The 15,462-nt window shown below is 28.2% G+C and overlaps 1 protein-coding gene across 1 annotated transcript; it reads right to left on the reverse strand.

Moving 5' to 3' along the window:
* Positions 1–4,191: 4,191 nt before the first annotated feature.
* Positions 4,192–6,039, reverse strand: LOC101496033 (uncharacterized). The gene has a single exon (XM_004488395.4). The coding sequence runs from the start codon at positions 5,583–5,585 to the stop codon at positions 4,719–4,721; it is 867 nt and encodes a 288-aa protein (XP_004488452.1). The 5' UTR covers positions 5,586–6,039; the 3' UTR covers positions 4,192–4,718.
* Positions 6,040–15,462: the final 9,423 nt, after the last annotated feature.

A 15,462-nucleotide genomic window follows, 5' to 3' on the forward strand; every position in this document is an offset into this window, starting at 1 on the left:
AGAAATAGAGGATTGAGACAATTTGCAGTGCGATCAGATTCAGTCAAGAATCGTAATGGAGCTAAAGGTTCAGTGATGAACTTTTGAAGCTTGTGGCTGTGAATTACGCCATCAATTTGTTGTTTCCATTGCTTGAAGTTCTTCTCATCAAGTTTAACAGAAACGAAGTGAGAGTATTTGACATGTGAAGAGGAAAAATTACTAGAGGCGCCAAGAAATGGATCCATGGAAGCCATTGATGAATGAGGATCGAAAAAAAAAAAGAAAAAAAAAAAGCAGCTCTAAGATACCATGATAAAATTATGAATAACAGAAAGTAAACAGAAAATGAAGAAATTGAGAGAAAAGCTTCAGTGAGCTCAAACTGGTTTTATTACTCTATGTTCAATGAATTATTACAGTGGTGTGATCATTTTATATATAAAAATCACTTGTAACAAACTCTAAAATACAACTAACAAACTCTAAACTGAATCTAACTGACTCTAACTAATTCTAACAGAATACTCTTAATTGACTCTAATTATGTAATCTATATTTTCTAATAACTAGCTCATACGCTAACTGATTACAAAAAACAGAAAAACTAAACTAACTAACTTCTAAAACTAACTTGAATTAATTCTAACTTTTCAACATAATTCTCTATTCACGTATACAATTTATTAGGCAGTAAGTATATACTTAAATTGATTTTCTGAACAAACATAAAAAAAATACAAAATAGCTTATGCTTTTCTAAAAAAATTAAAAAATAAATTTTAAATTATTTCATATCCAAAGTGATTTTTTAATTTGTAACAAACAAATCTTTAATCTCAACTTATGTAAGTGGTTTAGACATGTGCGAAGAAGACATGTAACTAGATTATTAACTACATAATAGATTAGACAAAGGATAGCATAATGACCAGTGGTAGACTAGAAAAAGTTATTGGAAAGAAATTATCAAGAAAAACTAAGTACATGGTTTAGCTTGAGATATATCAATTTTATACTAGGATTATGACATTTATTTAATGTATGTGGTCTAACGCAGCTAATAGGGAAATACTAGATTATTTGTTGTAATATTTTTATTTTTGAAAATTAAACATTAGATTTAAAATAAAATACGGAAAAACAAAATAGTGTGCAGTGGACAACACTTTAGATAATTCATATTTGGATTCCTTGTTGTTTAATGAAACGAGTAAACCACAGATAAGTAAATTATTTTAATTAGAAATTTGAAAATATTTTTGGAATTGTAATATATAATAGATTTGGTCGTTAATTTATTTTGGTGCAGCCGACACATTAAATGTATTACTTGATAGCATTTGAAGCAGAAGTTAGATGGGATTAGTTATTGTTGAAGTTAGTTTCTCTATCATGTATATGAATAAGAGTTCGGCTCTCCTCCACTCAGTTTATTTTTTCAGATGTTGGAAACGTGGTAATTAAAATTTTAATGGTTGAGATTTAAAAATTGAGAATCAAATTTAATTAATTAAAAAAAAAAACGAAATGTATCAAAACATAACCTCGACATATCTTCCCTCATCGCCTCTCTGTCTTTTCGTCGCACCGCCTTCACTCCATACTCTGCCAACTTTGCAGTAGACCTTTGTTCAGGTCATCTCTTCTATTTTCTTCTTACAAGTTTTTGTTGATTTTGCCCAAATTTTTACAACCTTTTTATCATGTTTTTTTTTATTTATATTGTTCTTCTCCTTTGGTTCTCATTATAACAATGTTTACAGGGTTTTTTCATTATCTTTTTATTTTTATTTTATTTTAACTTTTGTTATAGATTCTTTGTTTTTTCTAATATTTCATGTGGATGCACAAAATCAGATTAACCAATTTCGGCAGTGCAAGAAATGGAACTTTTGATATCGATGTACCAAATCGGATTAACCAATTTTAATAGTCAATTAAATTTTCAAAAGTTGATATTTAACTAATTTCGTCAGTTGCAAGAAATGGGAAAATTGAATGGTATTTGGATTCAACCAAATTGGTTATGTGGAATTGGTTCTGCAATATGAGTTTTCTTTTTGGGTCAACCAAATTGGTTCGTGGAATTTATTCAACCATGTTGGATGAGATTTTGATATGAATTATGAATTTCCTTTTAATTACAATTGTATTCTAACATATCTTTGTCTAATTTGGATTATACTAAGTGATTAAATTGTATAACTTAACAATCTATCACATAAATTAGAAAGATGCACACACAACATCCAGCACATATTTTTAGTGCTTATTAGAATATGTCTCCTAACAAAAGTCCTATAAAAATTCTTTATAAGAAGTTATTGTGAAGTCTTAATGTGTCGACTTGACTTGATTGTGTCATTTGAGTTGTAATTTGATATTAAATTTTTTTGTCAACTTAACTTGATTACGTCATTTGAATTACAGTTTGATGTTAAATTACATTATCAACTTCACTTAATTGTATCATTTGATCACTTAAAACTTGATTTATATCTAGTAGTTGTTGCAAGTTATAAGAAAAGTTAAATAAATGATATAATTAAAAAACAAGGATTAAAATTCGAACGAAAGTTGGTATATTTAAAAAAACAAAAAAGGAAAGTTGGTATACTTAGATAAATTAAAAATATATTTAACTCTTTAAATTTTAAGATCGAAAAGAATAATAACTTAATGAAATAACTAAATTGTTTGAACTTTTATAATTTTATATATATTTTTGTCTATATATAAATTTCAACTATCAAAATCAAATATTTTTACAATTTTAAGAAAGAAATTGATTATTTACTTTTAAATTAACTTAGTAAAAAAAAAAGTACAAAGCACATCAACAAAATTTCCACCGTACAATTATAACTGCTATGGTGTTCTCTAGCTAACTTGTTCGAAGTACTATGTCACAGAAGAAGAAAAAAGAAAATCGAATGAAGAAGAATTGGTAGCAAAAGAAAGATTCTCCTTTCAGTTTTAGTTAATAAAGTTACAACAACACATTTAGAGCATTCAATATTAATCTAACTCCCAAATAAGTTTCTTAATAGATTCTGCCTATACATATTATTTATTTATACTATTTAATAAGCACTAATTTCTCAAACATGGCATCTACAAAAAATTATTCACTGAGTCACACGAGAGATGTTCTAATCATTCTCCTATGGCACCACCTTGAGTTATCAGTTTCAAGATCTCATTTAATAAACATGGATTTAGATAGATTGTGGTCCGCAATTATAAATGTAAAGTAAAGTTTTTAATATTTACTCAATCGGATGCAATTTTATCTAGCGCATTTGTCAACAAATTTACTTACTATATCCTTAACAAAAATATAAGTAAGAAAATATTTCGATGTCTCAAAATAATTATCATTTTATATATTTAAAAGAGATAAAATATTATTTTTATCAAATTTTTTTTGGCTTAATTACAGTTTTGGTCCTCCTATTTTAGTTGAATCGCAAAAGTAGTCTCCCCATTTTGTTTCTCTCCAGTTTTGATACTCCATACAGAACTTTGGTCCAAAACTTGATAAAATTTCATTTTTTTAAGCCGCACCCATTTATGATCATACATTTCAGATACAACTGTTGCACTGCGAGATTTTGAGACATGATGTGACTTAAATAAACGCAAAAAAAAAAATTCATTAAATTTTAGACAAAATTCTGTTTGGGAGACCAAAATTAAATAGAAACAAAATGAAAGGACTACTTTTGCGATTCAGCTAAAATAGGAAGACTAAAATGCAATTAAGTCATTTTTCTTATTAGATATTGATATATTATTAATGTCACAAATACATAATGTAATATATTGTATTGAAAATTATACAATTAAGTAGTAATAATTAAATTGTACTATTGAAAAAAGTACATTGAAAATCAATTATTTTGAGATGGAGCGAGTATTAAAAAAGATTATGTAATTCAATTTTTTTTAATATATTTTATTTGTATTTTGTTATTTAGAGAGAGTATATGTGACCGGATATATAGAGGGTATTTTTCAATTTTTATTCACTATTTTTGCTTATTTCCTTAAGACCAGTTTATATGATGAAAACATTTTCTTAAATTTGTATTAGTTTATTTGTTAAAAAAAAAGTAGAAGACTTTCGAAGTAAAATAATTGTTTATTTTCTAAAGAAATTAAAAATTATAAAAGATATTATTTTTGTTAAATAACAATTTATTGAAATAAACAATGGTAACATTTTATCTTCTCTTAATGAAAAACATTCACCAAAGGGAATCTTACATCAAGATAAAATAAACCATTTTAAAAAAATAAAAAGACAATATTTCCTCTACTATTTTGAAATTCTAACTAACTAAACTCACAAATACAACATCTATAGAGTTAAGTTACAAAAGAGAATCCAAATCAACAACATTGAACTACACTACACCAAACTATTAAAATAAACTATAGTGCTGTATTTATCAAGTGTCAACCTACAACAACAAAATATGAATAATAATCTAACAGCAAAATAAAATAAATTTAATAGACGTCTATTGTCAATCTAAAATAATTTTATACCGAGGTCTAATTAAATTCATTAATTTTGCTATATCTTATCATAAAAATGAAATATAAAAGTATGATGTAAAAGAATACTATTGTATACTTGCACATTCTTTTTTTCTCAAATGAAATTCATCAAAATAAACTTGCAACCCAAGGAACAGTGACTAAGTGACAATAGAATTCAGTGAATCCACTCAAACACAGTCACCATAGTCATCACTCTCTCCATCATGGTAGTCACCGTTATGGACGCTCTTCTCGGAGCAAACTTCTCCGCCGTTGAAATTCTCCGATTGGCGATCACCAACTGTCTCCAAACATGTAACCCGCGTTCTCAAATCACTCAATTCTCTTTCCATCAGAAAAATTCTTTCCTTGATAGTTAGATTCTGTTCTTCAAGATGTGCAATTTGTAACCCTTGTTCATCAACCCTATTCTCTAAACTATTTTCGACACCAGAACTTGGATAAATCATCTCAAATCTGCCTAAATCATGGTTTAATCTCTTCTCAACATCTAAATGTTCGCCGATGTTGTTTTCGCCGGTTTCGTCGGAATTTTCTTTTTCCGATGACCGGAGACGGATTAGTCCCTTCATCGAGCCATATCCGTCGACTCCCCACTTTTCCTTCGCCATCTCCACAACCACCTCCGTTGACGGTGACAGTGTGGGCGTCGTCAGGATCGCCGGAGTCACCGCACACGGCGACAACAGGGATGCTATGCCGCCGGACTTCTTTGCGCGGATTATGAACGACGTCGTATTGCGCGGCGCGAACGGGGCGGAGTGACGGCCTCCGCCGGCGAACTTCCTCTTCGGGTGGTGAAATCGGCGAACCTTGCCGGTGAATCGGCTAGACTCCGATGAATCATTTCTTCTATCGGGTTGTTTGTCTCCGTTCCAAATGACCCGACCCGGATAACTCGCCGGATGCGACGGATGGTTAAACGGTGGCCGTCGAGAGTACAAGGCCGGATTTTGCGGCATGTAGGGTGTTGTACAGTACGACCAAGCGGTGTCGTTTTGATGAGTTTGTAAGATCTGAAACTGACCAATCATTTTATATTCAAAAATAACACAGGCTTCAAAATTTCATAAGACAATTAGATAAAATAGAAAAATAAATATAAAAATAATTGGAAAATTTGGTGAAAGTCACTGAAAGTCTGAAAATGAAAAAGTAATAATTTTTAAAAAAAACAAAAAGAAAATTAGAAGATTTGAAACCCTGAGAATGAATTGTTGACAAAATTTGTTTGTTGTTGACTGGGAGTGAGGGAAAAATGGTGTTTGTGAAATTGTAACTGAAAACTGAAAAGAAAATGAATTTGGGATGATAAAGAGAGAGAGAAGATCAAGGGTTGAATTTGAGTTTGAATTAATTGAACGGTGGAGATTCAATTGTAATTTTCATAGGGAGAATCGGGTTCCTTTGCTTTTTGTAAAGTAGATTTTAGTTGTTCCGTACAGAGGCACTGAGAAGTGCCAAGACTCTGTGGATGTTATTACAACAAAGTCATAAGATTGAAGTTGAAGATTTGTGTGTTTGATGGGTATTAAATATAACAGTATCTGAGATAGAAACTTCTTTCACAAGAGTAATTCGTTATTCAATTCGAAGTATTTTGCATTGTTAGATTTCACTAATTTTGTTTAGATTTCGTATTTAATGTTTTGTTAAAACACAAAAATTGATTATTTATTTATTTATTTATTTTGAAAATGAAAAATTGTGTTCAATGTATTATTTGGTGATTCATATATAGTATAAACAAAATAAAAAAGTTTAATGAATACTATTTCATATTTAATTATTTTAAGGAGTTTGTTAATTTACATCTACTAGGATTAAATTAGAAATATACTTCTTTGACCAATTTTTAGTTATAAGTTGCGTTTTTTTATAATTTAATTGTAACATTTAAATGACATCCATTAAAAAGTAATTTCATGTAAATCAACAAATCATTTTATTTAAAATTATATATATATATATATATATATATATATATATATAAAAGTTTAATAGGTATATATTATTAGTGGAAATTAGATTTACATTAAACTTTTATCTGATAAAGTTATTTTTAACATTATTTCTTTTTTAAGAATTTTTTTAATATACTCTTATAAAAATAGTGAGATATAGTAAAATAATATTTTTTAGAGTTTCATGGACATACATAATTAGTTAAAATATTTTATGTATTTCAATGGAAAACTATTATTTTGTCATATGACACTAAATTTAAAAATATCCTTAGTGTGATGATTTGGCAAAATACAATATTATTGTTGAATTTTGTATGAAATTAGTTTATATCGAGAATGTATGTCTTATTTTTTATTTTTTTTATTGGAAGCTAGTTTAAAACTTATATTAACACTAATAATAAATAGTCAAATATTATTAATAATATAATTGTGATTAAAATATTATACCTTTGTAATTATTTAAATATTATTTATTATATTTTTTTCAAAATTATTAATAATACAATGGTGATTAAAACTTTCATAAATTATTTTTAATTTTTGTTAAAAAATGGATGAAAATCAATATAATTTAACTATTTAATTTCTGATGTTTTTCAAATAAGATTTTAACAATTTGAGTTTAATTTTTTTTACAATATTTTATAAGATATACATACATTGAAAAAAAAAATTAATGTATTCAAGTAATTCAATATCATATATTTTAATTTTAATTTAATTGTTAAAACTTATCGAATGATTTATAATTCTTTAATTAAAATGTCACCATCAAAATTAGAAGAGTTATCATTTTTTTTTGTAAATTTCTGGATGTTAACAATATAACTTTATGTTTTTTTTATAAGCACCACATATTTTTAAGTTATTATTAAAGAATAATATAACTCTTAATATTAGACAAAATTTAAATGTTAAATAACACGTGGTCCTTTAACTTAATTTCAGTTAATGTTTTAGTCCTTTATTTTTTTTCGATTTGGTCCTTTATTTTAATTTTAAGTGACAATTTGATCTTTTATGTTTTAAAACGTCAACAATGTTATCCTTTTTTTTTTTACAAAAATTCATAAAATTTATCAAAATTTTTAAATAAAATCCACAAAATTAATTATATTCTTCAATATAATACAAATTTCATTGAATTCGTAACTCAAATCTTCAAATAAACTCATATTTTTATTCTTTATTTGATGTTATTAGAGATGAAAATATGATTTTATTTAAAGATTTAAGTTATGAATTTGATGAAATTTGCATTATATTGAGGATAATAATTAATTTTATGGATTTTGTTTGAAACTTTTGATGAATTTTTTGAATTTTTGCAAAAAAAAAAAAGAAGGATAACATTGTGGACATTTTAAAACATAAAATATCAAATTGTCACTTAAAATTAAAATAAAGAACCAAATTGTGAAAGAAAAAAATAAATAAATGACTACAACATTAACTGAAATTAAGTTAAGGGATCACATGTGCTATTTAACTAAATTTAAAATGTTATCATGTCTAATATGTATTATAGCTCAAATCTTCTATTGAGTGGAGATATTTTCCATTTTTATTTGAATATGTTTTTAAATAAATATTGTTATTTGTATTCTAATATATATATATATATATATATGATAACTAATTAGACAAAAAAATATTTAAGCTCCCCTAAAAAATTAAAACTTTGGACAGTCGCTCATCTCAAGAGTCTTTAGAGCACCACTGAGACGGAGAGTCAGGGAGTTTCTCATAAGCAAAAAATAGAGAGCATAATACTTTCATTAAGTATTGTTTTAAAATTTTTTTAAAAAAAAGTAATATATATATTGTTAAATTTGATTATAGATTCTTAGTTCTTACAACATATCTTTATGTTTTGTTTTATAAGCACAACATATTTTAAGTTGTTATTAAAAAATGATATAACCTTAATATTAGACAAAATCAAAAATATTCTGGTCTTCAATGGGCTATATAGCTCAAATCTTCTATTAAGTGAAAATATTGTCCATTTTTTATTTGAGTATAATTTTAAATATTTTCTTTTTTTATTTTAATATCTATATATACTAACTAATATTACTAAAGTAAAAAAAATAATTCTCTTAAAAAATTATAGTCTTTGAGAGATGTTTATCTCAACCGTCATCAAAACTACCACTGAGATAGAGTGGAGGAGTTTTCTCATAAGCAAAAAATAGTGAGCATAATTCTTCCATTAAGTGTTGTTTAAAAATTTATATATATTGATATTGTAAAAGTTTTTATATGTTAGTCAATCACAATCGTCGAACTATAACAATTATATTTTTTAAAAATAATATATATATATATATATATATATATATATATATATAATATTTGACAAATATTTATAATTTTATATAAAATAAATTTGTTTATTATTTGTATAAAATTTACTTGCATATACACATATAAAACTATTGTTAGAAAATATCATTTTTAATAATTTAAATTCTTAAATCTTATGACTCAAAAAATTTATTAAAAAGAAGTTTACGACTAATAAAATGTTTACCTATTTAAATTAAATTTTATCTTTAAAAAGAGTTAGAAGATCAACTTTAATGATATTACCTATTTTTTTACTTTGGATTAGCTGGACTATAGTTATATTTACTATATTTTCATAATTAATGTAACCATCAATCTCAAATTCAAATTACTGCCTCTCACCTTTAATATAAGAAAAGTTATAAAGTAGTTAACAAAAATTCATGTATTTGATTCATAAAAGTTGATGTATTTAATTTATAATATATATTAAAAATATTAATTTTTATTCATCAAATTATAATTCAATTGTCTTATATATAGAAAACAAGAGAGAATTTGACATATAAAAACAAATGCCTTAATTTATTAATGTACATTCTCCTACTTAGAAAAAAAAAACCATATTTTATTACTTACTTAAAAATTATTATCTCAAATTAATAATTTATAATTTTGTATATCTTTTCTTGTCGTACCTCCAAGCATGCTAGTGTTAGTTTGTTCGTTTTTCTATTGTATTTTGTTTGTATATTTTATGAGATTAACTTGGATACACAATTAATATAATTTTTTTTTATATTATTAATCAATTGTAAATAAATTTTTTTAATATTTTTAAATAGATATGATTAAAGTAAAAAGTTCTTTGTGATTAAATTAATTGTGATAAATAAAATATTGTATGATGTTTTTTTTTTTGTTTACAAGGTATAATGCTTGTTTTGGTTTAATTTGTTTTTCTTTTTCAGTTGCACAATATCTATATTATGTTAACTCATCTAAATTTTGTATGCCAAAAAACGTTATCTAAATTTTGGTTTTAATACTTATGTTGTATATTTTTTATTTTAAATATGAAAAAGAATTCTATTATTTAAAGTAAATTTGTATATAAAAAATTCCACCAAAATTGATAATTACTATTTGAGTTTATTTTATATTATATAAAATTAATTGTTTGATGACAAACACACGCTACATTAACAATTATAATAGAGGGATAAATAAGTTTTTAGTTTTTACAAATTTAGAATTTTGTTTTTAGTTCTACAAAACAAAAACTAACATTCTTTGATCTATACAAAATCATAATGCAATAAGTATTTTAAGTCTCAGTTGAAATATCAATATATATTTCTGATTGTTTTTTTTTTAATAATGTTTACGGTACTATAAAAAATTTCTACACAAAAATAGTCCAAAATTCGATTACTAATATTTTGAAAGAAAAAAAAATCATATTTTTAAGTCCATATTTTTAGTTACTTTTATTTTTCTTGAGTTTATAGAGGTTAAACAATTCATATTTAATATGTTCTAAACATATTTATAAAAATTCATTCCAAAGTTCAAAAGTTGAAAGACAATTAAACTTGTTTCATTCTATAATGGATTAAAACTGTTTAAATGATAATTTTATCAAGAATAAAAAATGTAATATTTTATGGGGAAAAAAAAACAAAGTGTTCAAATTTTAAAAGGACTAATCTCATGTATCTCACCATATCATGATCACGCATCACTTTTGTAGTTAATAAATTGAGTTACTTGTTGAGGCAAAAAATCTTTTTGATGTGTGTTTTAATGACAACAAACCTTATGAAATAAAAGATTAAGTTTTATGAATGGTGGTCTACTAATGATTGCACTTGATTTTTGTTTAAGAAACATGGATTGTATAAGTGAACAAGCAAGAAGTCATTCACTTCATCAAAGTGCACAAGTACCCACTCAATAATGAAGTAATCTCAAAATGAATGTATCATATATCAATCATTCAAGAGAATAATTATTACATCTTCAAGACAGCATCTTCATAAAGAAGATGATCAAATACAACAATCAATTATCCCACTATGCTATAAATCAGAAGCAAGATCATTAGAAAAGGAAGCAAAATTGCAAAGACAGAACGGAGAACATTCTTGACAGAAGTCTGGAAAACGGAGAACATTCTCCACAATTCTGAAATTTCAAGAACAAATGATCTCCTCTGTTGAATAAGAAATTGCTCCTGGATTTCACAATCATTGCTTCTGGATTTCACAATCATATAATTAGTACTCTTCAAGAAATATAAAGGATTCGTCTCAACAAAGGATCAATTCAAAATACAAAGTAGAAAAGCTATAGAATATGATGAATCAAGGAAGATTATCCTTCAAGTTTAAGAATGGTCATTCTCCAGCATGTTAACATGAATCAAGATCATTTTCCAATATGCTAACAACAATGTTCAGCATGTTAACATCATTCTCCGGCTTGACTGCCAAGAACGAAGAAAATTCTTGACAATATTCTGATCATTTTGGACAACAGTCTGAAAAACGAATAATGTTATTATTATTAAAACTGAAGTCTGGAAAATGGAGAATGTTCTCCTTTTCACAGCTTTAAATCCAAGAACGTTCCGATTTTGATAGCATAAATCTAAGAACATTTTGGTTTATAAAGAATAAGTCTTCTTTAGTTTAAGATCAATCTGGACAATAAAAGTACATCAATCTACATTGCAAATTCCCAGTGTTTACTATAAAGGAACATAATTATATACTCAAGAGAAAATTACCAACAAAAGCAAAGCAATGCATCAAGAATAAAAAACAAGATTAATCTCCAAAGTTGACAAGAACATTTATGGTTTGTTGATAAACCAGTCCCTATTGCGAAGGCACCAGAAGTAGGTACACAAAGATCATACCAGAAAGATCTACTCTAAAAGATTAACAAAGGCAAAAGATAAGCATCAAGAACTAACAAGCAAGATCAACTCCATTTTTAATGCAAGGAAAGCTCTTGCAAATCGTGAATGGATTTCCAGTTCATATAATAGGAATGTACATCTCTCATATGGGAAAAAGGATCACTCAAAAGGATAAAAGGCACAAATCAAAGCAAAAGTGTCAAAGGATCATTCTCCAGTAGTGTAACATCAGTCTCCAGATTGATAAACACTCTCTAGCATGTTACACATGATCTCCAACAGCAAACATCTTTCTCCTGAATGATTAAAAACTATCTCTAGAATGATAAACATCATTCTCCAAGTATGATGACATCAGTCCGGAATGATACAAACATTATCTAGCTTACTAACCACCATTCTCCTGTCTTATTAAATCATTATCTAGCCTGTTTTGCCCGATTCAAAAGGCAGCCATAATATGAATCGATTAAGCATATCTCTGAGATGTTTGTGTGCATAAATAAAGGATCATCACAGTCAAGAATGAGAAGCTACAGATCAGACATTATTAACACAGAAGCAGAAATGCATAATGTTCAAAACAGTAACATTCAATGTCCAAAAGTCTTGCCTTTGGTAAAAATCTGACACATTACAACAGAGCACTTTCCACGACTCTTTTGGCTGTCATCAACCTTCCTAAAGCCTATAAAAGGAATGCCAAGCTCAAAGGAAAAAAAGATCTTCATGTATTAAGCAATTCATTACTCATTTCAATCATACTTGAATTTCTCTCACTCACATACATTGAATCAGTTCCATTTGATTCCTAGAATCACTCTCATGTATTTCTTTGTCAAAGAATCAAAACTCAAATAAGTGTTGAGCCTTCTCATATTCTGACAAAACACTTTAAATCATATCATGGTAAACTCAAGACTATTGTGTGAAGTATGGTTTTGAGTAAGCTTGTAGGAAATTCTTTTATGATTAAAAGGTGAACTGTAAAATCCTATCTAAAGATTGATAGGTGATTTGATTGAACTCTTTTCTGGATGGAAAGGATTTGTTTTTGTAACAGATCAAGGTTGATCTGAAATAAGGTGTGTAAAACTAAGATTGTTCTCTGTTTTAGCACTTAGTGAAAATCTCACAGTTGTGAGGATTGGACGTAGCCCGAGTTGGGTGCACCAGGATATTTCCTTGTGTGGTATCTCTTCCCTTATCTATTTACTTTCAGTATATTTGATTATCAAGTTAAATAGATAAGTTAAATGTTGATTTTAACTAACCAATAACATTCTGAAAGTAGTACAAAAATATTCTCCAGAAAAGCAAAACATTCTCCAGAAGAGCATAACATTCTCCAAAAAAGAAGAACATTCTCCAAAAGAGCAGAACATTATCCAAAAAAGCAGAACATTTTCCAAAACGTTCTTGATAGTAAATATGCTTCATCAAATCAAAACTATGTTATCTATCATGGTTGAAGAACATCAGCAACTTCTACAATGAGTTTGAACCACTTGACACTCCTACACCTACCTCACTATTAAACTTTCCTCCAAAACATCTCCCCATGATCAAATTATTGTTAAAACTAATTGGGAGGAATTTATTATTGGTACCAAAATTGCTGTTGCTGGAGGTATAACTACAGAGGTTGACATGCCTTTGAACAATCATCCAAGAATTGTGTCTTTTGTGGAGGATATGGCAAACAAGAGAATTATGTGCAATGTAACACCCCGTTTTTCAAAGCGAGGGTATATTTTTTTTTTAAAGTAATTAAAAACAAACAAAGAATTAAATCAGAAAATGCCTTTGGATAAATAATTGAATCATTATAATTTACAAGCAGCGGAAAAGTTTCTCCAATTATAAATCCAAAACATTTACACAACAACAAATGGTACATGGAACCCATTCAAATAAGATGTCAAACTGACAATATTAGTATAAGTGCAGTTTTCCAAACTAAAAATACTCCAATCCAAAAAGAAGGACACCTAGTCCCTATACATCATCCTAATCTGATCATCCTAACAAAAAGCTATACACCCTGAGTGATCTCCACGCGCCCCGTGAGATCCTCCTAACGTAACTGCAGTCAAGCGTTCCCATCTCCATTCCCGTCCGTAGGGTACGAACCGGTAGGACCGTCCTGACTCTCATCTGAGGGCAAAGCCCAGATTTCCACAATAATTGTAAAGGGTCACCAACCAAAAAAAATAACAGTTAACACATAACAATTAAGTTTTTAAATGCTCAAAATAACTTTTCAACTAAGCATGCCCCTTAACAGGATTTTCAATATGCGAAACGTTCATACAATACTTTGCCAATTAAAGATGAAAGTGAAATGAAGTTCTCAATCTCCTAATTAACACATAACAAATCAAGACATGGAGAAGTTAATGAGTAATCAATCATCTAACTCAAACTGAGGATTTTCACTGAGCCAATCGATTGGGAAATCGATTGGGGTGAAGGTTTTTAATGAAAACAGAATCCTGGGCTGAATCAATCGATTTGGCAATCGATTGAGTGAGTACTGAGCTCCCAGGTTTTAAGCCAATCGATTTCCAAATCGATTTGGTCGAATATGGATGAGTCCCTGACTTAAGGCCCAATCGATTGGGCAATCAATTTCGTAAATGATTTTCGAAAACTGATTACAAAATCGATTGGCTAATCGATTTTGTCAATTTGGCCAAGTCCCTGTTTACCCATCCAATGCATTGGGAACTCGATTTCCCTGATCATTTTTCCAAAAATTCATGAATTAACTCAAGTCATTCCTAATCAAGTCCACAACCTAACACTTAGCAATTCCTACGCGATTACCACGGCAAATGGGATCTCGATAACCATCATACTTACACCCAATAACCAACACATAACACTTAGCACCTTCAACGTGATTACCAGGATGAATCAAAATTCAAATCACTCAATCATAAACTCAAATCAAATACGACTCGCGTGCCAAGCACCCTTATGCAATGCGTATATGCCAAAATGCATGGACTTGGAATTCCAAACCAAAACCCTCCTCGAAGGGCCGTAAATCATAATTGTACCGCCTATCGCAGGCCAAAGTACCAATTACCGAGGTGCCACCTATCACGGGTCAGCACGATTTACTAAAATGCGTAAATCATAAACGTACCACCTATCACGGGTCAGTACAGTTTACCGAGGTGTCACCTATCACGGGTCAACACGATTTACTAAAAGAAAAAGCGTGAATCGTAAACGTACCGCCTATCACAGACCAATATTGTTTACCGAGGTGCCACCTATCACGGGTCAGCACAATTCACCAAAAACGTAAATCGTAAACGTACCACCTATCACGGGTCAGTACAGTTACCATGGTGTCACCTATCACGGGTCAACACAATTTACCAAAATGAAATGCATGAGCATACACAGACTCCATCCACAACAATCGTTAAGCAAATGCAGATATTAAAAGATTCCCCATTTTTAATACCCATTTAACTTAAACGACTTTCAAACAACATTAATTAAATAAGTCATTAAGAGATTCCCCGTTCTTAATACCGATTTAACTTAATGATTTTCAAAACAAAACGTTAAGCAAACAGTCATATTAAGAGATTCCCCATTCTTAATACCGATTTAACTTAATGATTTTCAAAACAAAACGTTAAGCAAACAGTCATATTAAGAGATTCCCCATTCTTAATACACTTTTGACTTAAACGATTTCCA

The sequence above is a fragment of the Cicer arietinum genome, chromosome 1, assembly GCF_000331145.2.
Source record: "Cicer arietinum cultivar CDC Frontier isolate Library 1 chromosome 1, Cicar.CDCFrontier_v2.0, whole genome shotgun sequence".
NCBI lineage: Eukaryota > Viridiplantae > Streptophyta > Magnoliopsida > Fabales > Fabaceae > Cicer > Cicer arietinum.